Genomic DNA, 22,749 nt, shown 5'->3' with positions numbered 1-22,749 from the left:
ATTATTATGGAAAATCATGAATATTTTAAAATGTAGTGCTAAATTATGATTGCGAAAGTATCACAATTCCGAGTTTTGAGTTGAAAATCGCACCTTTGCAATTTTCTCCTGGCAGACTTTGACAGGTCAAAGCCGCACAGTTTATCAGAGGAAAACGTCTAGGATAATTCCAACACAAGCTCAATTTGGTGTGGTAAACATGATTCCGCCTATATTTTCTTATTTTCCCAGACAAAGGTGGAATGGAAGGCATTTATCGCACCAGGTAAAACCCTCACATCAGGAAATGGTATTTATGGAGTGCAACAAATACCTCCCATTTACATGTAATGTTTGTTTGAAAACTTTCCAATTTCCATTAAAATGTAAAGTTGTGCACAGGCCATTATTTGCAATATGTATGACTACCCCAGGGGCTTTTCATTTGCCACTGTGCTCACAGGGAATCTGGAGCCTCCAAAAAGTGAAGGAGGTCTGCAGAGAAGATGTGGTAGGCTGCAGTTGTAGTTGGAGAGACAATAGAAAGGAGGTAAGAAGAGCGAGAGGAAGTAAGTACAAGAAATGAAGGTGAGGCAAAGGAAAGAGCACATGAAAAACAAGATAAAATGGAGGAGAGCCTGTAAAGAAATGAGAGACGAATCAAAAAAGATGATCTGAGGACAGAGAGATGTGGAAAAGCAAAGAATGTGAGTGGAGGGGAGGAAGTCAAAAGCGAGACAGGGAAGTGAAGTCAAGAGAGAGGGAGGGAGACACTGAGAGGGAAGAGAGAGAAGGTCAGGTGAAAAGTAGAGAAGCTGGGGAAAGATGAGTGAGGGGGAAATGTTGAATAATGGAGATAGCATGAAGGAAGCAAGAGCAGAGGGTAGATCGATGAGAGATGGGCAGGAAAAACAGAGATGATGGAAGGCATGGTGGGAGGGAGAAAGGGAAAGATTTCAAAGTGAGAAGATGAAGAGAGGGAGAAGGCCCGAAAAACGGGATAAGGGCAACCATGGTGATGGCAAGAGTAAAGAAAGGAGGAGAGGAAATGAGGAAAAAAGGATGAGGTTCGGGTAGCAAGAGGAGAGAAAATAGAAATTGCTCTGTATGAGTGGCAACTGGAGGCGAGAAATAGAAACATGGTAATGGTATTGAGAGGGCAGGGTCAGGAGATAATGATAGACAAAAGAGGTCAATCAAACAATAGAAAGTAAGGCAGGGAGAGAAGGGAAAGAAGTTGACAAAAAGGATAAGGAAAAGGGAACAGGAAGAGTAAGTGAGGGAAGAGGGGATACGGACAGGGATAACTAATGAGGTGAAATTAGCCGATAGAATGGTGCTGATGGAAGCACAATGCGTGCCAGTTTTTTGGGCATACTGGACATCTGATGATTAAACCAACTGCCCAGCATTTCTCCCCAGACGGAACTGCCTCATCTGTGCCCTGCAGTGGTACATAAGTGTCTTTCCTCACCGTCCTAGCCCCTATAGACGTGGCCTCTGTGGCCCTCTCACAATCAGTGGTTTTGTTCACTGCTATCCCAGCAAACAGCGGAAAACCATGGAGAGACATATTAAATATATCCCAGAGTAAGACCAGCAAAATATGGGATTCTCTTAATTACTCAGTAACTTGAAAGACGTCTTGTTTACCTAATCTTTAAGCGTTTAATATTATGATTATTATGAATAATGATATCAAAGGGAATAATAATTATATTCTTATTATTATTTATAAGAGCTACTGTTAGAGCATGTGATAAACTGAATTGCCTTACGGCGCTATTATTACACATCCAAACGAGCTTGTTGAATATGACATTTTTATGCAACGCATCTTTAGTCTGAAAAGGTTATCGAAGTGCGGGCCCTTAAAACACAATTACAAAAGGAGTGACCTTAAAACAAGATGATGTGAATTAATTGCCCATAAAAAAACACAATACAAACTGTGTATCTGCGTTTCCCTCACCCTCTAACCTGCGAAGTGCAATCTAAGTCAAGCATGTCTAAGAGATATTTGCCTTAAAAGGGCAACTGGTAAGCGTCATGAATTCTTCCAATTGCTCTGTGGCAATGAAAGGGAAAGTCTGCTTCTCCCTCTCATTGGCACAATGGTTAACTGCCCTGTCCTTAATCTGGGAAAAATATAATTGCCGGTGCACACTCATTTCCTTAGGAGTCCATGTCATCTTGGCCAAATGCTGGGGATGCCGTATACCAAGACGGACCCTCGCCCTACACTTTTTGTCTCTTTATCTCACCTTTTCAGGGCTTTTTTTATCCCTGCATCTGGTGCCCACTGATAACCAACTGCACAAATTAAGCACTGCCAACAGTAGACAGAATAAAAGCAAAAAAAGGACAAGGTGGTAATATTTTGAACCATTAGAGCAAGTTACTAAACTCAGAGGTGTTTTATATGTGAGCATTTGTCAAAAATTATTTTGAAATGGAATATCACGCTATCCAAGAGGAGAGATTTGGCATTAATCATCAGCACTGCAAAATCTTACATATGACAGCAAAGGCACACAGTAAAAGGATGTAGGCACAGTAAAAAGTGGGTACCATCATTGTGCAAGGTGGCCAATAAAGACTTTAACGCTCTGCATGCTATGAACCAGGTATATTTGAGGGACAGTACATGTATTCTTTATGATATAATTATTATTATTGTCAATATTATCATCACTTCAAAGCAAGTTTGTGTGCAAGAAAGAGGAAGAGGACACCAAGTGGGATGGTCAACGTAGTAGGTTCAGTTCTGAATCTGATAAAGTCATTTTCATCTCAGGGGGCTGGCGGCGGAGAGTTCCATAGCACTGTAGCCCATGCCAGGGCAGGATGGTGGTCAGGAGGATTGCAGTGCAATTTCCATAAACGATGGCCCGGCCACCGACAGCCAGGTGGTATGAAGCCTGATTCATTATTTTCTGGAATGGCTTGCGATTATCATTTATGTAACAAATGCTGTAACTTTAAAATTTTTGCAGAGTTCACATTATTGACTTAAAACGGACACAATGAACAAAACTTACCTCTTCTTCTGCAGCGCTGCAAAGTTTTTCTTGAAGGCAGGACTAATCTGATTAAATAGCTCCACAAGACTGTGGCTCAGATGGCTGGGGTTAGCTGGTTTAGGGTTAAATGTATCTGCAGTTGACCTATAACAAAAGCAAAGTGCCAATGAGGGGACATGAAAAACAACAGCTTATCAATTAGAAGATTCATTCTGAAATGTCAGAAATTACTCCTGAGAATGCAGGGTGCAGCTGACAGGCTGATAATGGGAGGGATGCTGTTGACCATATCTCCTGTACTTGGTAGTGGGTTAACTTACCTAGTTGCTAAGTGTGAGTCAATGTGGAAAAGCAGAATAAAGAAAAGGTTCTGCATACAATCTGAAAACTATCATTTTCAATGCTTGGTGATGCATGTGTAGTGGATAGCTTAATTCTTTATTCGGTTAAAATAACCATAAAAGATGCATAAAAACATATAAAATCACATAAAAGCATATAAATCCATTCACATTAAAATACATGATATGCGGAACATGATACATAAAATATTAATACATATTCAATCGCTGCATATTCAGTTGTTTGAAAAAAAAGGCAAAGGATGTCAAGCGGACCACAATTTCCCAAACGTTATGGCGAGGCCCCTCGGATCTTAATAATACTGCTTACAAAATAACCCATCTTTTTACATGTATGAATCTCCCTCAGCATAAGGAGAAACAACATTGATGGCCTTACTTGGTTAAAATGAGCTGCTCTTAAAGCAGGTACCAAAAACGTTTTTCTGGGAAAGGTATATAAGGTGCAAAACATTACAGTGTGAGTAATTGTCTGAGCTGAAGTTTTATCACACTCGCATGGGCCTAAGTTGCCATCGGCAGTCCACCCTTTAGGAGAGCTGATTAGTGGAAGAAAATAATTCTGCCTAAACCTGCATAGAATTGACAATGGTAAACATTATTGACCCAGGTCAGGTGCGGTTCAATGGATTTACCAGTTTTTGACAAACAATATGCCCAAACAACTGGTTTCTGCATTTCAATATTTTCCCTAACAACAGAGACCCACAAATAATCAGCCTTAACAATTTCTTCGAGTGCGTAGATGTGGTTAGTGTTTTCAAGCGGCTGTAGAGACGATCTTTATTAATTCAGGATTGTGCCAGTTTGATGGACTGCTATGCGCATTGGCTGGGTTGAAGTGTAAGTCTGAGGGAATAGCGACAGTGGTGTCCTGTTAAGATCCACATTGTTCCTTAACATCAGAGCAGCTGTGGGCTGTTGAGTGTATGTTGATTAATGCTTTATGTGTTCTCATGGAGAAACATGTAGTTGTATGAAGTGTACATTGTAGCTGTGACCTTGGTAAAGTTCACATATTAGGTGTCTCTGAAAAGTGGTGGGTGTACGTGTGTTATACAGATTAATGTGTGCTGTTGGGGGCTGTGATTGTTTATTTTATGGGTGGTAATGTTGTTAGTTCAGTCATACCCAAACATATGGAACATCTAAGTTGTGTTGGATGTGCATGTGTCCTTCAGTTTACCCTGTTCTGTTAAATGGTAAAATGGTGTTTCTGTTTGGAAGGTGCTGTTGTATGCGCAGTGATATCTAAGTAACTGTTGTATTTGCACTCTTCTGCAATCATATAGCCAGCCACTTCCAGCCAGTGGGCCCTTTACTTTTGTTTGTAATGTGATGTGTCAAACATAGACAGAGAGAGAAAGAAAGAGAGGGAGAGAGAGAGAGAGCTTGTGTGTGTGTGTGTGTGTGTATATGTGTGCCAAAATATCTAGCTTAACAAGCTGTAGAACGACATAACATATTGAAAATAATCAGAATATTAAGAATGTATTTTATTGAGCTGGCAAAAGTAAGAGTAAAGGCTTTGAGGATTACACAGAGTTAGGCGGTTGGGATACTCCATCAAAAATTAGGCAAATGTCCGATTGCCATATTTCAAGTGCACTATAGCTGACGGCACTTGTAATACATCCCGTCTGCAACAGTCTAAATAAGGCCCTTGGCCCTATCTGTGATGCTACAGAGGTCACCACCATCTATTGAAAGTTGTTGATCTTGTTCTTCCTGTACTTCTTCATGGATGAAGTTGAGTCTGGGAAGGTCACTGTTCTTAGGGTCATACTTTCTATTCCATTTGCAGTGTCATATTAACAGACACATTTCTGACACACAAGGCCTTAGCATTCCTGTATTAAGTCTAACATCAGTGTAATAGTCATTCATAACATGAACACCTTTGGAACAGGCAAAAGTACTTTACACTGCTAAAGCTGCAGCAAAAAGGACAGAGTGAGCAATTAAGCAATAACACTTGCACTTGTACGATTAGGTCAACTACTAAATGGGGGTGTTCAGGATGCTCTCTTGCTTCTCTCACTGAGAAGCTAAATAATTCCTTTTGCATTGCCAAGCCTTGTGCCACCGTCACCAATGAAAACGTTACAGAAGACACTCAGTCGCAGCTCAGGTCTTGGCCTTCTTGTGATTAAGAGAAATATGAAAATAAGCTGTCCCTTTACTTTTGTCCAGGGTGGGGGCAAGACCACTTAGGTCTTTGTAGTTATAAATGATGGAAAGGCTACAGGAGCATTGTTAGTATCCTGTGTTATGAAACAGATGGTCTTCTGACACAACATCTGAGTTGTGATTCTTCAAAACCTCTATTGTAGGAGTAACAGAGGGCACTACATGACTGTTTGTATTTTGAATCAGTAAAATGTCAGTAACATGTTTTAGAAAAGCAATAGCAGGCTCAAGTTGTAGGACTACTGAAAGAGGCATTTGACTCATAAGACAGAAGCCAGTGAAAGTAACATTGGAGCTTTCTGACTATTTTTGAGGACAAGGAGATTCAGTGCCTCTACAGCCAGCAAGACATAGTGCCTCTCTAAAGAGGTAGCAAAGTTCTACAGGTTAGGAAGCATTGACCAGGTGAGAATTGCTAGTGCAGGTGTTTTGATAAGAAATTATTAATGAGTGTTTATGTATTTTGAATAATGAGTTTATGTGGAAAATTAAATAACGTAGAAAAATAATGCACAAATTTGAAAATGTGACCTCAAAGAATGGCCACCAATGTTAATGAAATGTACAAATCAATGATTAATACTTATGAAATATTAATTATGTGTTAGACTAATGCAGTAATATGCCATATTAAGGGTTATAAAGTATGCTTTAGCCTTACTGATTGTAGGCCTTAACTTAGCGAGTGTCTTGGCCTATTTTGTCAGGCCTCATGCAGAAGCTGTATTTCTCAGCGTTTAATAAAATGCTGACCAAGTGAATTAAAATGTGAAATGTCTATTGTATTGTTTAAATGTGCTCATAACGGAAGTTTTTCATGAAAACCGACTGTTAAAAGATGATGTTCCTGCTAGTGCAACATTTTATGTGTAATGTGTGTGAGACTGACTTTCCCAGGACAAGAACAATGAAGATACTGACTAAAGTGGAAGCTGCACCAATATTGATACCTGACAAGCCGGATGATGAGGACATCGCAAAACAAACCAATCAACAATATGAGAACAGAGAAATACTAGAATTCATAGATTTGGTATAGTAGTTTTATTGGAGAGAGTGTGAACATACGATTAACTGACCAATAGGGAATTAGGGGATAGTTTAGGTGACTTTGATATAACAATGCACATTCTGAGAGAAGATTATTATTCTGCCCTTGCCCTCATGCAGCCATTGCCCTTATTTTTCCTGAACAAAAGGTTATTTTCTTATGCGTCTCTACTAGAGACGTGCTTTAATGCTTAATGACTTTGCCCCTATTTTCCTGAGACCTGATGCCTTGCTGATCGACTGATGTCCTGATTATGAAGACTGATTCTGCTTTGCTGACCCATACCGAGGATAGGTATGAATTGAAATGTGATTATTATGCATATTTGCTTTTCCTTTCTAGGTACGAACTGCACTGCTTTATCTATCACTCTGCCATAGTTAGATGTTTTCCAAATTAGTGTTGCCAAATTAGCTTGCATTTCTTCCACCTTTTTGGACAACCAGTGTTGTTTCTACATGTGTTTCATTTGATTTGGAGATTAATCTACATGACCTTAACATTGTTAATATAGGGAAATAAACATTTTAAACTTTTACTAAAGGTGTGGTTATTCAGGACTGAAAGGTCATGGTGAATGACAATTACTGACTCCAATGATTATTGATTTTATTGATTACTAATGATTGTTGATTATTGTGTATTGATTATTGATTCTTGTACTGAAGCTATGGTAGGAGCTTCTTAATTGCAAGTCAAAAGGTTCATCGACCTATTCACATCCCCTTATAAGTTTATTTATTGTGGTCTGACGCGCTAATAGAATGTATATACTTTGTTGTCGCTGACACTTGAATCCCTTATGAATCAAGGTGAAAAGTCCTTAATTATCAAGAGGGCATAGCCAGCTTGATCTGATAAAACCTATGGGCTGCACAGCTGTTCTGTATTGTTGCCTTTGTCCTAGTTTTATGAGTCCTACAGATAAGCTTTCTAAAGGAGTTAGGTGTTCCAAGGTAGAATTCGATCTACTATCAAATAACCAAGAGAACATGGGAGAACAGGTAATATCAATACTGAGAAAAACTCTGAAGGATAGGGTATGAGTAAAAGGGCTGCTGCAATTAGGCATCCAAAAGTATCTGTCCATGATACGGATCTACCAGTACTCTATAGTGAAAAAAGATATTTGACTACAATGTGTGGTGGCCTCACTGTCATTAGTTTGCCCCTCCCTGAAATAAGTACTCTAATACTAGGAGCTGCAAGCATCATGTCAGTACAAACATAGACTACATAGCTGTGAGCAATTATGTAGCTTGTAAGAACAGACACAACATGGTGCCAGACAGACCACATCATTCCACCATTCAATTTAACTGTAGTTAAATATTCACTCTTCCTTTGCTAAAGACATGTCCACCAAATAGAAAAGGCCTGCTGGTAAACCAAGGAGAGAACAAGCAGAAAAAAAGGTTTAGAAAAGTCCCGACTGCTGTGTATTTTAATATTTCACTACTTGTGGGATGAGGTTGCATAGCTATCTTTTTGAGATATGGCTGTTTGCTTGACTGTTTTAAACACGGAAGTTATATTATGGTTAACTCCGACATAATAAAGATTAATACATTCTAAATTATAAAGTGTTCTGGTTCTTTTCAAACAAAAATCGGTACCTATGTAATTCAACGTCTGAAGAAACTGCAGATGTGTTGACCAATTATCATACTCTATTTGCTGCAATGTCTTACCAGTCCTCTACCTATAGGAACAGGTGAGATATATAAAAAGCAGAAAGTCAAGCAAATGTTATCCCTACTCGCCCTCTGGGCAGACAGGTGTTCACTAATTTTCATTTACTTGCAGAAGGATCAACTAAATACAGGCAGAATTACATGTCTACGCTCTTCGTAGAAAAGTGCCATGTTTTCACAGAATGCTGTCACAAAGAGGTTCAGGATAATATATTGGAAGCAATTCAGATGGACACTGCAGATCAAGTACGAATTTCAAGAAAGGCGAATCTATAAGAAGCATAATCAGTAATGTATTCGGTGCAAATAGAAGTATTGCTTTGCTATCCCCTCAATGGCACTTATCTCTCCAAAAGAAACATGTTAAAGATGCTAAACTATCTCATTGGTGAGAGAGGAGAATGTGTGAAAGATTGTAGAGACTCCCTTAGTAATGATGGGTGATGTTAGAAGACAACAGACTCGATTTCACCAAGCAGTAAGTGCAGCTCTGGTGCAACAGTGGCTGTGCATGCGGAAAAAGGAATCAGCATCAAGGGTCTTTGTTGTGAGTACTAGAGCACCTCTTCATCATAGTCATGTACTTCAGGCAGTGTATTATCTAGACTCTTCAGACTTGATTCACAAAGACAGAGGCATAGCAGTCATTGGTGCATCAGGCACAGTGACACAAGGGCCCACTGCAACGAGTGGGCCTTGTACACCCATTTTGGCTTTCATTTACTAACCAAACGGGGGAAGATGCACCAACTTCCTCACTCCTCACTACTTTAGGGGCCATCACACTTTTGTCATGCCACTGCACAAAGACTTTGCTTTCAGTAAGTGTGATTTACTCTTGAGGTAATTCTGCCATACTGTTGAATTCAAGGAGTAAGTCGGGCGTACTCCTGAATTACTCTTGAAATTCAGGATTAAGACAGGAGTGCTACAAAATTAATTCCCAACAAAATCGTTGTGAGTTGGGTCTAGTGTTTATTATTGATCTCTTGACAAGCCCTATGGGTGTAACATGATATACATTCTACGCTATCAAAGCAATGGGAATTGCTTAGGTACCATAGAATGTGTGACCTGTGATAGTAACAAGGAATGCCACAAGACAGCATAAAGACGCCACTAGTTCATCACAAATGAACCAATCAGAAATTAAAGGAGCCTAGATAACACACCAGTGATACTGGCTGAAATGCATTGGAGTAAGCCTAATAACACTAAGAAATGTGGCTATGACTTTCAGGCAGTGGCTTGTCTCAACGTGATGGATGCCCTGTGTCAGCTATTGTGTAGCAACAGTGTGGGCTTTATTCGATAACATGAAATGGACCATAAGAGTTTTCACAGATTTCTCTTCCTCTCTACCCACTGAACTAATGTTTGGTGTTTCTTTACACTTTCCATTCTATATTGGGTAGAAAAGCATTTATTTTTCTGGAAATACTTTATGTGCAGTGAGTGTCCGATCAGCACTTGTAAAAGCCAGAGGAAAATGCTGCTTTTGTTAGAATGCCTGTGATCAATGATTATTATGTTTTGAAGAAGTTGTAGAAGACTTGGTCAGGGAGTATGCCAGAATGTAAAAGACATAAATATCAAACTGACAAAGTAATTGTGGCCAGTATCAACAGCCACTATATCATGAAGATATGTACACATGGCTGAGAATAGATTATTATTCTTAACTCCACATCAATATACCATCAAGATGTCACATCAAGTGTGTTAGTCATACTGCTTTGCTAAAAAATCGGCTGCTTTTCTAGGGTAGCTTTAAAGGAGGCAAACAGAGCAATAATATCGCCCTCTCACTTAATCATCTTTATGTTTCAAAGGTAAACAGGCCAGTCGGACAATTATGACATATTTGAGTTATCCATTTAGAGAGTGTGAGGAACATGGTCACTCTCACACCTTTTATTATTATTGTGAAATTCTTACAAATGTACACAGTAGGAGACTGACCAGAGAATAATCTGTGCCTGCACTTCTGCTTAAGGAGACAAGTGATCAGGTCATCAGTTGGTTTGTTAAGAACCTGCCACAAAGAACTCTTAATCTCACTGTATGACAGGTCAACATCAGTGATTCACCCAGCATATTATTTCTCTTAGCAGTGTTTTTTTGTGCTGGAAGATGAAACACAATTATAACAATTCGAATGACATTGGCAGGTTCCAACCATAATGGAATATTTTAAAATTCACTCCAATAACCTAATTGATTTGAAATCATATTTTAATCTTTTCTTTTTTTCACTCTAACATTAATTAACTTTAAGAATATTCTCTATAGGTTCGTAATCAATACATCCACTTTAAATACTTTATTTCGGTAAGAGACCTTGAAAGCAACAAAGAAATATAAGAACAGTACATCACTTGTTTATCAATTCACAGCAACAATATTGAAATACAAGATTTAAAAGATCTTTTTGTTCCAAGCTGTATTCAAAATCTGGGACTACATATACAAGTTTTAAAAAGAAAATTGAAAGGTGACACAGTCATGTCTAAAAATGTTAATTTCATAGGAGTAAAAATACATGTTATTATACTTTTACAAAATAGAGTGCTTCTGTGAAAAGTATTTATTATTCAATATTTCAGTTCCAGAAAAAACAATACCTGAATATGAAATTGTATAATACAGAATAAAGCTACCAGCCACATACTCACTGGTTTATGTAGAATCCTCTGTTTGAAGCAGTGATGTTAACATGATGATCTTCCAATGTAATAACATTCAGGTACATTAGATCTCCATGCATCTTACGGTTACCAGGAGGTGGGTTCCATCCACTCATCATTAAGGCTTTGAGGCACTGTGTGGGCTGAAACAAGACACACATTAGGGCATCTCATTGTAACGGAAGGAATTCCATACAAGCAATATGTACACAGTATAATAGTCAACAAATGTATTCATTACCAGCTGTCTTGTATGAACACATTACAAAGTCTACCACAAGAGTGCATCCAAAGTTTTCTACTGGCCTTCACTTTTCATTTTTATTTAAGGAACACTTATAAGTAGAAAGAGTAGTCCTGTGCTGACTAAATAATAGGAAGGAAAGCAAACTCTTGAATGAGAAAACGTGTGGAATGATTCTACTTGCTTTTGTTTACTGGAAAGCTGTTTAGCTGTACAGTGTTGTTTTGTTTACAATAGTTATCACACTTAAGACAGGAAATGGGTACTAATCTTAATGAATTGGGCCATTAGTCCATGGAAATAGTAGTGTCAAATTGAGTCACTTAACTTCCTCTTCTTCACAGGTTTGTGGAAGCTATCAAAAGGAGAAGATGCATTAACTCCCGTGGTAGGAAAGATCTGTAGGCAAGGAAGGTTGGGACAGGAAGCATCCATGGTATTGAAAGCAGTTAAGAAGTGCCTCTGCACTGCAGGAACTGTCATATAGTTTAATAGATGCAGGAGACCTACATACATTTGTAAGAGAAAATATAAACTTTGATTCATAAAAAAAAATACTCCCTCAGGCCTACTCCTATTTTTAGAGTAAATTTACATTGATGTTGCAATTAAAAAACACCAAGAGTACTCCCAGGAAGCTGCAACAGTTTCAGTTTTCAAGGAATAATTGAACATGCGTAATCATTTATGAATGTGTTAATGTAGCAGGGAACATATATGTATTGGACCCATACTTATAATTTTGATTTCGCTATTTGTTTTTTCTCCATTGTGAAAATAGTGTTCCGGTGGAGAACCCCTCCCTCTAAAAACACATCTATTTTGGGAATATGATATCCCATTCCCATCCTTAATATAGATACTCTTCCCATAATGTTTAGTAATCATTAACCCCCCCAAAAACGTACACGTCTGTGAGCCTCAATCACTGGGTTGTCTTCGCTTTCAGTCTTTGTCAAGTGCCAAAGGCAGGGCTAAATCTAAGGCAATGTGTGAGCGTTTTACAAATGTTTGTGAATTCCTATAAGTTCACAGGTTTGCGGTTATTCGTGTAACTTTTCAAGAAATCCCCCCTTGGAATGCCTGCTCTTCTCTTCTGTTAGGAGATCTGCTCACATGCATAATACTGGGGTACTTTAATGGTGAGCCATTTCATTTCTGGGTGCAAATTCAGGTTCTGTAAATGCCACATTTAAGTTTATACATTTAAGTCAAGCTAGTCATGCATTAAGGTTTTGTGACTTCGGCTCTCAGTTTTTATGGACGTATGCCCTGAGAAACGGCTTGGATTGCCCACTTAAAATAAATAGCTATCAGTTAAAATGGGCCACACAATATTGATAGCCCCTATTTACTACCTACCTAACACATATCAACATTCTAGCACTGTATGGACAAATACAAAGACTGAAAGCGAAGACAACCCAGTGATTGAGGCTCACAGAAGTGTATGTTTTTGGGGGGTTAATGATTACTAAACGTCATGGAAAGAGAATCTTCAGTCGTTCCTATTAAAGTACATGCCACACCGCTGCATGTTTTCAATGACATTTACAATTATTTTACATGAAGTAATTTGTAATGGTACCATAGGAATGCCCGCATTTATACGATTTTGTTGCCTATAGCTGGCCAACACAGATGGCCATACATTGACTCATTTGAATGATGTTAATCAGCTAAGGTTTGTGTCCCACTGTGACAAGAGCTCCCTCTTCGAACTAAGCCAATTTGGACTATGCAAATAGCTTACACCTGTCTCTTGTTAGAAGGAGGACAATGAAAATGGGCGTATCAATAATTATGTAATTGTTTCTCTTGACAGATGGTCACTTTTAAGCACGTTTTTCAAAGTCACTGGAGTCGAGTCACAAAAACATTTATGACAATTGAAACAAGTGCTACATTAGTAGCACAGTTAAACACATGCATATTTGTCAGAGTACTGAATGACCACACATATATAACCATTTATGATACAGAAGTGAATTATTTGATTTACACTTTTTAAGACTAGCTAGTAGCTGCTGTTATTATGGATTGTAAATTCTAATATTTTTTGGCAGCATTTCTTCTGTAACAGGGATTGCTGATGTTATTACTATGACGACTAACAGTAATGCATTTACCTCCAAGGGGAAGTTTCTCCTGTAATTACCTTGCTCTCTGTGCTCATTGGCTGTAGTGGGCACAGCGGCCGCTCTTGGGATCCCGGAAGGATGTATTCTGGTGGGGAGCAGTCTATAGACTCTAGGCCTTGGTCCGATGATATACGTTTTTTTTTCTTGCCATTATTTTCAAGACAGGCAGGATCTAAAATGCAAGGTAAGATATAGATTAGCTCCACTTTTGGTTATAAGAATAAATCAAACAATATCTGGCAATATAAAAGGTGATATCTCATCACTGCTCCCTATTTGCTTATGTCAAATATGACGATCAAAGGTGCCACTTCGCAGAAGTGTGAGAAATGCATTTCATTAAGTTCTGTTGTGAGACCAAATAATTAAGATACTCTACTGTTTCACAAAGGAAGAACTTTCTGTTTCTAATTTGGTTAAAAAAAGGAAAGGACAATGTTCTCCTACAAATAATTTAACATGGTTAAGAATAATGCTGGTGCTACTACTAATACTAATACTACTATTACCAATAGGACTATTATTACTACTACTATAACTACTACTACGAATACTACTACTAATAACAATATTAAAAATAATAATACTAACAATAATAATTATATAATGCACTCTTAATTTTATAGTCTAAATAATAGGAGTTTTTATCCTGTATAATGATAACAAGTCATTGAAAGTTTTTGGAATGATAAAAGATTGTGTTGTGTTTGCAAGTATTCAAATCTTTGACATAGAAGTTGCAATTTCTGCAGCAGTTGCATTAACTGATCATTGAATACATTTAGAACTTTCTTAGGTTCAACAATCAATGAACAGTTAGTACAAAGGTTGAGCATTTTCTAAAGCAAGATTAAATGCTGAGTTTATTTTAGTGGGCAGAAATGCCAACAAATATTCAATATGGGGTAATTTCTTCATTTCTAATCACTATAGCAGGCTATGGTTTAGCAAATGTGTGTATGGGAACTGATTTCTTAAATTGCAGCATGCATTGTTATATTTATCTTACCACCTATATCTCCTTCTGAGATTATGTTCAGAAATGAAAGCGAGTTACAGTCCACGCCGTTGTATGCATCAACTGGGTCCAGACTCTTAAGTAGGTCTCGAAAATGACGGATGTGTATTCGAACTTCTCTTATTGTGTAAGGCTCTGCAAGATGATAGATTAATTTACATCACAGTATTGTGCTTTACAGATCGAGTGAATAACTGCAACTATTATATTGTTATTATACAATAATTTATACATAGCAACCTATCTGCAATGTTAATGTCCTGACTATTTACTAATTATTTTCATTACTGCGATTCTTCGTTTTTCCACATCCTTAATTAATGGAGCTTATCCACTTCAACATAAAGGCAAACAATTGCCAACAACTTAAAATCCTAGGGGAAAATACTTCAGTGTCAATACACAGACCTGAAATTAAACCTGTATCCCTCAAAGGGAGAATGGATCATAATGACTTTGACTGGGAAGGATAATTGTAGTCAGGACTTCTTCACTGTAGCATGTTTTTTTCTCAGTTCCAACAATTCAATAAAAACACAGCTGGCATTACTGCACTATGCTGAAAACCGACATATCAGACACACTTTCTGCATTATGCAATATGAAAAACAACTGAGAAAAAACACCCAGAAATAATCCTCATACGCCTTCTCCCATTTAACAGGAACCAGAATTAGGTCACAAAAGACAAGGCACAGATTTGTCACTGCTTTTTTTCAGTATGTTAGCAAAGGCCCAGCTCCCCTTTCTGTCTAGACCTGAAGATAAATGCAACGAACACCTTCACTTCTGTGTTTATGAACTGTGTTGAAGGGATTCTGGGGAAGAGAGAATAGATGTATAGTGCTTAGCATCTAACAACAGCATTTCTCCTTGCAGACGCCTTTGCCACTGACAGAGACGTGGAAATCCATCACGGCCAATGTGAGGTCATATTATTGATATCTGAGGCACCATGGCATATCACAAGTTGTGTAAATGTGAAGTCACAGAACTTTTTCAAAAGTTCCAAATTGTAGGAAGCTGGCTCTTTTTATCCCACAAAAGGGTTAGCTCTGTAAGGAGTCCAGGTATCCCTTATAAGTGGACAGGGGCTTGCTCTAGCAATCCAAAGTGACTTCTGGAGTACTGTGGTCGAGCAGCCTTAGGCTGATCAGAGATGAGTGTTAGACATTTGTTGCACGCACACAGTCAATAAATTATACATACACAATAAGGCGATCCAAACCAATTTCGAAAAAACCCCACATATTTTATATATATTTTTGACACTAAGAACTTTGAAGTGAGGTGTACTTTTCGGGTTATCTTGCATTGTCTTTAACGTGGTAATGTAATCCTATGGGGAATAAACAAATATGTCATAGGGTCACTTAGCAACACGACTTACAGGACTGTTCTCTGGGACTTAAGGTGAATATGGGGCAAGGTCCAAGGCAGCACCAACAGGGCACCTCGGGTGTCACTGGGGCATCCGGGTGCAGAGGTGCTTCTCAGCGTCGGGTGTCCCAATGATTTAAATGGGAAAACAGTCTTGGTGGAAAGAGGCTGCAAGTAAGGACTGGGAGGCAAGTCTGGTGGAACCCACATGGGGGCTCTGATCCTGAGGGTGCTGGGCACAAAGGGACACCATCGGTTCAGAGCAATTCGGGCTGGGATGCTCATGTGTAGTGGTGTTTTGTCAGGCGCGGCTGTGATGTGAAAGGCCCTCACAGTTTCTGTGTTCTCTGCAAAAAGAGGCTGCAGGCAGGGACTGGGGGGCCAGTTCGGCCAAACCCAAATGGGGGCTCAGCTTTCAATGGTCTCAGGACTCTGTTTGCAGCACTGGCCTACTTCTACTCAGGCTGGGGGAGCTCAGGTGCTGTAGTGCTTTCTGGTGTCTGGTTTGTTGCGGTCCGGGGCTCTCGCAAGTCTTGCTTTCCTGCAGAAAGAGGCAGCCGAAGTCCAGTCTAGCCAAACCCAAAGGGGGTCTCAACTCTCGAGGGTCTCTGCTCTTCAGGGGCACCGCCAGTTCACTCGTACTCAGGCTTTGGCATTTGGGTGCAGTGTTGTTTTATCCTGCGGGGTCACGCTGGCATAGGTTTTCTGTCTGTCTTTTGGGGGGGCCTGCAGAGTGCAGGGGAGTAGCTCTGTTACTCCATGTGAGATGCTGTCTGTTTCTTGAAGTGGTGGCAGGCCTCCCAGCTTTTGGAGGCTGGTCAGCTTCAGGACGAGTTGTCTTTTGTGCAACTGTCGGGAACAGCAGGCAAGTCAGCAGAGTTGGAGTCAAATCAGTCACTGCTCCTCTGTTCTTGCTTCTCCTGGCTCTTCACTGTCCTTCTTCTTCTTGGGTCAGTAGAATCTGCTTTCTTGGTGTCAGGGGCTCGCTCCAAAATACTATATTTATATGACCACTTCATGTGGGGACTGGGCAAAACCCTGTCCCAGAGTTCCTAATCCTGCCATCACCAAGATGGCGGAATGTTCCCAGAGTGGGACACAACAGGCAGTTTACCTTAGGAGTGTGTCTGACCTCTAAGGTACCCTCTGGGTGCATGTACTTTATAAATCCATCACTGGAATCAGTGTGGGTTTATTAATATGAGGTGTTCGATACCAAACACCATAGGTTTCAGTGAAGCCATTACATAGCTGGGATACTTGCTTTGACCAGTGCTCAGTCCATACCTTAAGATGGCTTCCCCGTTCACTTGTAATATCTAAGAATTCACTCAAACATAAGAGGGGCATATCTGCTCGTGCAGATATGTCCACACATGTAGTAACACTGTCTCTTAGGGCTGTAGGCTCTGCTGTAGGGATGACTTACATATATTTCATGCAGTGTCTGCAGGCATGGCATGTGCTATGTTGTTTTCACTTTTGTCTGCACCTTGTCATGCAGCCTGCAATGGCAGTCTACATGGGTGTGGTGAAGGGTCCCTTAGGGTGGTACAATAAACGCGGCAGACCTTAGGGACCCTCCTTAGTACCCATGCCCTAGGGACATACAGGGGTGCTAAAGGTATTCCCAATTGGGAAACCATTGCACAGTTTTAGGGAAGGAGATCTGGCACTGGGGACCTGGTTAGCAGGAACCCAGTGCACATCTGTCAAAACTGCATCAAATACCAGGCAAAAAAGTGTGGCTGACCATGTAAAAAATGAGCACTTTCCTACACAGAGGTTGGACCAATAGTTGTCAATCCTGAGGCAGGGCTACCAATAAACTAAGTCACACCCTAGCAGGTTCTACATCCATCAAATTGAATCTGTGAGCAGGCTCTTGGCACGAAGGTGTTTTCAAGTAGAACAATTTCAGCCTAGCCTCTCTTACACAAGGAGTAATGCAGACCTCCAGATGACACCTCCATACTGCCCCCAAATGTCCAAGTATGTGCAAACCGCTGAACCCCGCCAGAGTACAGTTTAGGGCCCACTGATATGTAAAGCAGTGTGCTAGATGTATGTGACTCCAGTATTGAGTTTTCTAAATAAAATTCCACCAGTAGAGCAGGGAAGGGCTTATTCAGTCTCTCCTGCAGCATGACATCTACTGTTCATTGGATATCCATCCCCACCAGAGTATAGACCGACCATCAATCTAGAGTTTGGTACTAAGTCTGAAGATTCTTAGCTTCTGAGAATAGAGTATCAGGAGCTTACCAAAGAACAATCATTTTGCAGTCCCTCAATGGTGAGTGATTTAGGCTGTGCATGATTCCCAGAACATACAGATTCCCAGCTACATTTTCCTCCAGATTTACTCATGTGGGTTCCAGTTCGCAAATGGGAAGAAGGATGAAAAATGTCAAGAATTGGTACGCTGTGTTGCACACTTCCATGCCCTGGGGTCCCTTCCCACAGGAAAGTGTGGCTACTTGCATCTTTTGATCCATTCAGCCTTGATTGATCCCCAGCTCATACAAAGGAGCTAATTTGCTTATTGATATCATGAAGAAATGTATGGGGTATAGGTAGGGGAAGCATTTTGAAAAAACAGTTGTAGTCTAGGGCTACCACCAAACGTAAGAGCAAGGGAAATCGAGGTCTATACATTTAGTTCAGTTCTAAAGGGAGGTCATCTCCCCCTAGACTGTCCTGGAGGCATGTTGCTGATAACCTACAAAATTCCTTCTAGTATAATGTCTCCTTCGAGCAATTGGCTGGCCCCACTGATGAGTTTTGAAGAGAGGACACAAACAGATGCTTTGCATCCTAGGTGTCCCCATAGATGGTATAACACAGCTGTTTAAAGAAGGAATCCTCTATATTTAGAGTGGATGTGTTTCGAAGAAGCCAAAGGGTCAAGGATTACTCAAACCACTAACAGTAATGTTCTCTGCTTCATTTGAGCAGCTAGCAGCAACCCTGTTTTCCATACTCAGAGTGAAGCTATTTTAATCTGGAGGTTGCATATTTGAGAGGTGAATAACAAATTGGATCCTACGTTTCCTTAGAGGGATGTCTATTGTATCTATAGGTAAAGTCTTGAATAGAGCACCCCAGCTGCTAGTGTCTGTCTCTAGCCTGCTAATTCATCAGCATAAAGTTCCAATTAGGTAAGGTTTATCCACTGCCAAGAGTACTTAACATTAGGAGACAGGGCTATCACTGTCATGCAGACAGTCAGGAAAGTGCAGTTGTTTCCTAATGTTAGGAGCTCTGCACTTAGTGGTATTCATTCTCCAGTACTATGTTGACATTGACATACAGTCCTGGTCCAAACCCAATATGACTGGAGCATGGCCTAATATTTCACCTTCCAATGGGAGCAGTGAGAAACGAGAAAGAAGTAAACTGTGGAACATGTCTGAAATACACCGGGGACAAAGGTTTTGCATCTGATTGTCAGGATCCCTGCTGTTGAGCCTCATAGAATCTCTCTGAATACTGACATATCTTTAGGAACAGGGTTCAATATGACAGATCTATAAAATAGAGGCTGCAGTGAAATATTCCAATCACCCACAATGTGACTTTTGCCAAATTCTGCAAATAATCGAGATAGCTCACAAAAGAAGTCGGCTTTGATGCCTTTAGGTGCAAAGGATGAACCTCCAAACATATTGGCCCCATACTGTGACTTCAGCAACAACTGCTCTCTGTATCCCTCCATATCTTGAGGACTCTTATTGGTAAACATTTCCTGAAAGTCAGGGGAAGAGGAGCGATTGCTGATGACCATCTTGCCTTCCTAGACATGTTTCAAATAGTATTGTTCGACAGGCAAAAGATGAATCTCCTATAAAATTAATTCAAGAACCAGTGATAGGGGGTCATTTTCTAGGCACAGGAAATATGGAAAGGAAGAGAAACAAGCAATGGCAAAGAACTATTGGCTTTCCCAATTTGTTTTAGTCATGTTGTTCAGCAGCGTGGATGCTAGTCAGCATGGCTAAAAGTTAGTGGCACAGAGAAGAGTGGCGTGGAGTGTTGTAGAGTAGAATGGTGAAAAGTGGAATATAGTGTAGTAGAGTGGAGTGGCAGAGAGTGTCGTGTTTCGGGCTGGCCTAGTGCGGAGTTGTGTAGAGTAACATACAGTGAAGTGGCATAGAGTGGACTGGTGTAGAGTGCATTGGTGTACAGTGTTGCAGAGTATAGTGGTGTAGAGTGCAGTGGCATTGAGTGTAGTGGCATTGAATTCAGTGGCGTACAATGCAGTTTCATAGAATGCAGTGATGTAGATTGGAGTGGTGCACACTAGACTGCAGTGGTGCAGAGTGGAGTGGCCCAGAGTGGAGTGGCCCAGAGTGGAGTGGCCCAGAGTGGAGTGGCACAGAGTGGAGTGGTGCAGAGTAGAGTGGTGCAGAGTAGAGTGGCACAGAGTAGAGCAGAGTGCAGTGGCCCTAAGTGGAGCATAATGGCGTGGCATACAGTAGAGTGATACAGAGGGCAGTGGTGTACAGTTGAGAGGCATAGAGTGCAATGGGGTAGAGTGCAGAGTAGAGTTATGTGGCATATTCTGCAGTGGCGTAGAGTGGAGCAGAGTAGAGTAGCATGGAGTGGTGCAGAGTAGAGTTTAGTGCCATAGAGTGCAGAGGCGTAGAGTAGAGTAGTGCAGAGTACAGTTGTGCGGTGCTGTAGAGTAGTGTTGGTGTGCAGGTGTGCAGAGTGGAGGAGAGTGGCATAGAGAGCAGTGGCAATGAGATAAGTGATGCAGAGGAGAGTGCGGTGGGGTAGAGTACAGTGACAGAGAGTGCAGTTGCAAAGAGTACAGTGGTTAAGAGTACAGGGGCAGATTGTAGTGGCATACAGTGGAACGGCGCAGAGTGGATTAGAGTGGCATAGAACAGTGCATAATATACTTGCAAAAAAGTGCAAAATGTATTTGTCCTGCTTATGCACCAATGCACAGTGTCTGCAATATAACCCCAAATATTTTCTTTCCTTTATGTTTCCTATACACTAATGGAAACAAGACAGCATTTAAAAAACTAACATCTTACCACATGACACCATGCTCTGCATACTCCCCAAACAGTAATGGTTTAAAATGTGCACCGAAAGATATACTGTCATAATGACAAATAAACCATAAGAGTGCTGGTGTCAGTCAGCCGGTGGGTCTCTCACCTTCTATCACCTTCAGGAGAGAACCATCTTTTAGTCCTTCTACCACGGTAAGCTCAGAGAAGCTGTCCAGGACGCTTCCTTCGTGTTGCAGTGAAAAGCAGGTGCGATGACAGGAGTCTTCATGTTCCATAAGGACCTGAACTATCTCCTGCACAAGCTCCCTGGGGGATACCTAAGTGGAGAAATTAAACACAATAGTACACCAAGGCAGCACTTGTGCTACAAGCTCTTCACAGCAAGGCTACCTTTGAGGGTCAACCTCCAGATTTATATTCATATATTTTACAAAATAGACAACACAGTCTAAAGTAAAGATATAGGGGGTCATTCTGACCGCGGCGGTCGGCGGTCGCCGCCCGCCAAGCGGTTCCCGCCGAAAGACCGCGGCGGCCATTCCGGCTTTCCCACTGGGCCGGCGGGCGACCGCCAGAAGACCAGCCCCTTCAACAATGAAGCCGGCTCGGAATGGAGCCGGCGGAGTTGAAGGGGTGCGACGGGTGCAGTGGCACCCGTCGCGATTTTCACTGTCTGCACAGCAGACAGTGAAAATCTTTGTGGGGCCCTGTTAGGGGGCCCCTGCACTGCCCATGCCAGTGGCATGGGCAGTGCAGGGGCCCCCAGGGGCCCCACGGCACCCGTTCCCACCATCCTGGTTCTGGCGGTGGACACCGCCAGAAACAGGCTGGCGGGAAGGCGCTCGGGATCCCCATGGCGGTGATCCAACCATGGTGGTACATTTTTAATTTGGGTTTGTGCTTCTCCAGAACCAGCACTTTTAAACTATACCATCTACCAGTATGGATGACCTGTGATTCTTAAACCTTGTACTCCTCTGCCTTAAGTAACAATTTGAATACACTAATTTACACATGTAGGATTGATTGTCTCTGTAATCTGACTCACTACCCTACACTGGTATAAGTGATGCTATAAAACAAAATAAATGCATCTGAGAGAGAGTGGTTATGGGGACATGAGTGGCTCTGTCAAAGGGTGGTAGTGATGGAATCGATGGAGGAGGTGGTCCTTGGGGGACAATCATTGTCGCACTGGGCGCCACAAGCGCTAAAACTGGCCCGGCCAATAAGCGTCCCCTATTCACATTGGGTTCCATAAGACTTGTACCGTACCTGTTCTTTATCATGCTGTTAGACTTGGCATCCTTGGTGTGGCCTCCCCTACATTTCTGCCTCTGTTTCCCAGGTTGCTGATGTGTGCTGGTCTCTGTTTTTGCTGTTTTTGTTACACTGGGCACTTTACCACTTCTATCCAGTGCTAAAGTGCAAGTGCTCCTATATAAAATGTGTATGTAATTGGCTTTCCATGATTGGAATATTTGATTTTCTGGTAAGCCCCTAGTACAGTGCACTAGAGGTGCCCAGGGCCTGTTAATCAAATGCTACTAGTGGGCCTGCAGCACTGGTTGTGCCACCCACATTAATAGCTCTGTAAACATGGCTCAGACCTGCCACTGCAGTTTCTGTGTGTTCAGATTTTAACTGCCAATTCGACTTGGCAAGTGTACCCACTTTCCATGCCTTAACCTTCCCTTTTCTTACATGTACGACACCCCTAAGGTAGGCCCTAGGTAGCCCCATGGGCAAGGGGCAGTGTGTGTTTAATGTAGGACATATGCTCATGTGTTTTATATGTCCTGACAGTGAAATACTGCCAAATTCGGTTTTCACTGTTGCAAGGCGTATCTCTCTCATAGGTTAACATGGGGGCTGCCTTTAAAAATGATTAAAGCGTAGATTCCCTTTGGGAACAGATAGACATGTGGAGTTTGGGGTCTCTGAACTCAC

The 22,749-nt window shown here is 41.1% G+C and overlaps 1 protein-coding gene across 2 annotated transcripts in view; it reads right to left on the bottom strand.

Annotated features, from left to right (window-relative positions):
- The window catches only part of LOC138266200 (clustered mitochondria protein homolog), a 241,245-nt gene that overhangs the window by 150,567 nt on the left and 67,929 nt on the right, over window positions 1–22,749 (bottom strand). For both annotated transcript variants that reach the window (XM_069214691.1, XM_069214692.1), the window contains exons 3-7: window positions 20,945–21,116; window positions 14,381–14,524; window positions 13,389–13,543; window positions 10,975–11,129; window positions 3,021–3,146 (exon numbers count right to left, since the gene is read on the bottom strand). In XM_069214691.1, coding sequence (XP_069070792.1) covers window positions 3,021–3,146; window positions 10,975–11,129; window positions 13,389–13,543; window positions 14,381–14,524; window positions 20,945–21,116 — 752 coding nt within the window. The remainder of the gene's footprint in view (window positions 1–3,020; window positions 3,147–10,974; window positions 11,130–13,388; window positions 13,544–14,380; window positions 14,525–20,944; window positions 21,117–22,749) is intronic.

This window comes from Pleurodeles waltl, chromosome 11 (genome assembly GCF_031143425.1).
Source record: "Pleurodeles waltl isolate 20211129_DDA chromosome 11, aPleWal1.hap1.20221129, whole genome shotgun sequence".
NCBI lineage: Eukaryota > Metazoa > Chordata > Amphibia > Caudata > Salamandridae > Pleurodeles > Pleurodeles waltl.
Note: the sequence above shows the minus strand (reverse complement) of the source record. Positions and strands in the feature narration are given on the sequence as shown.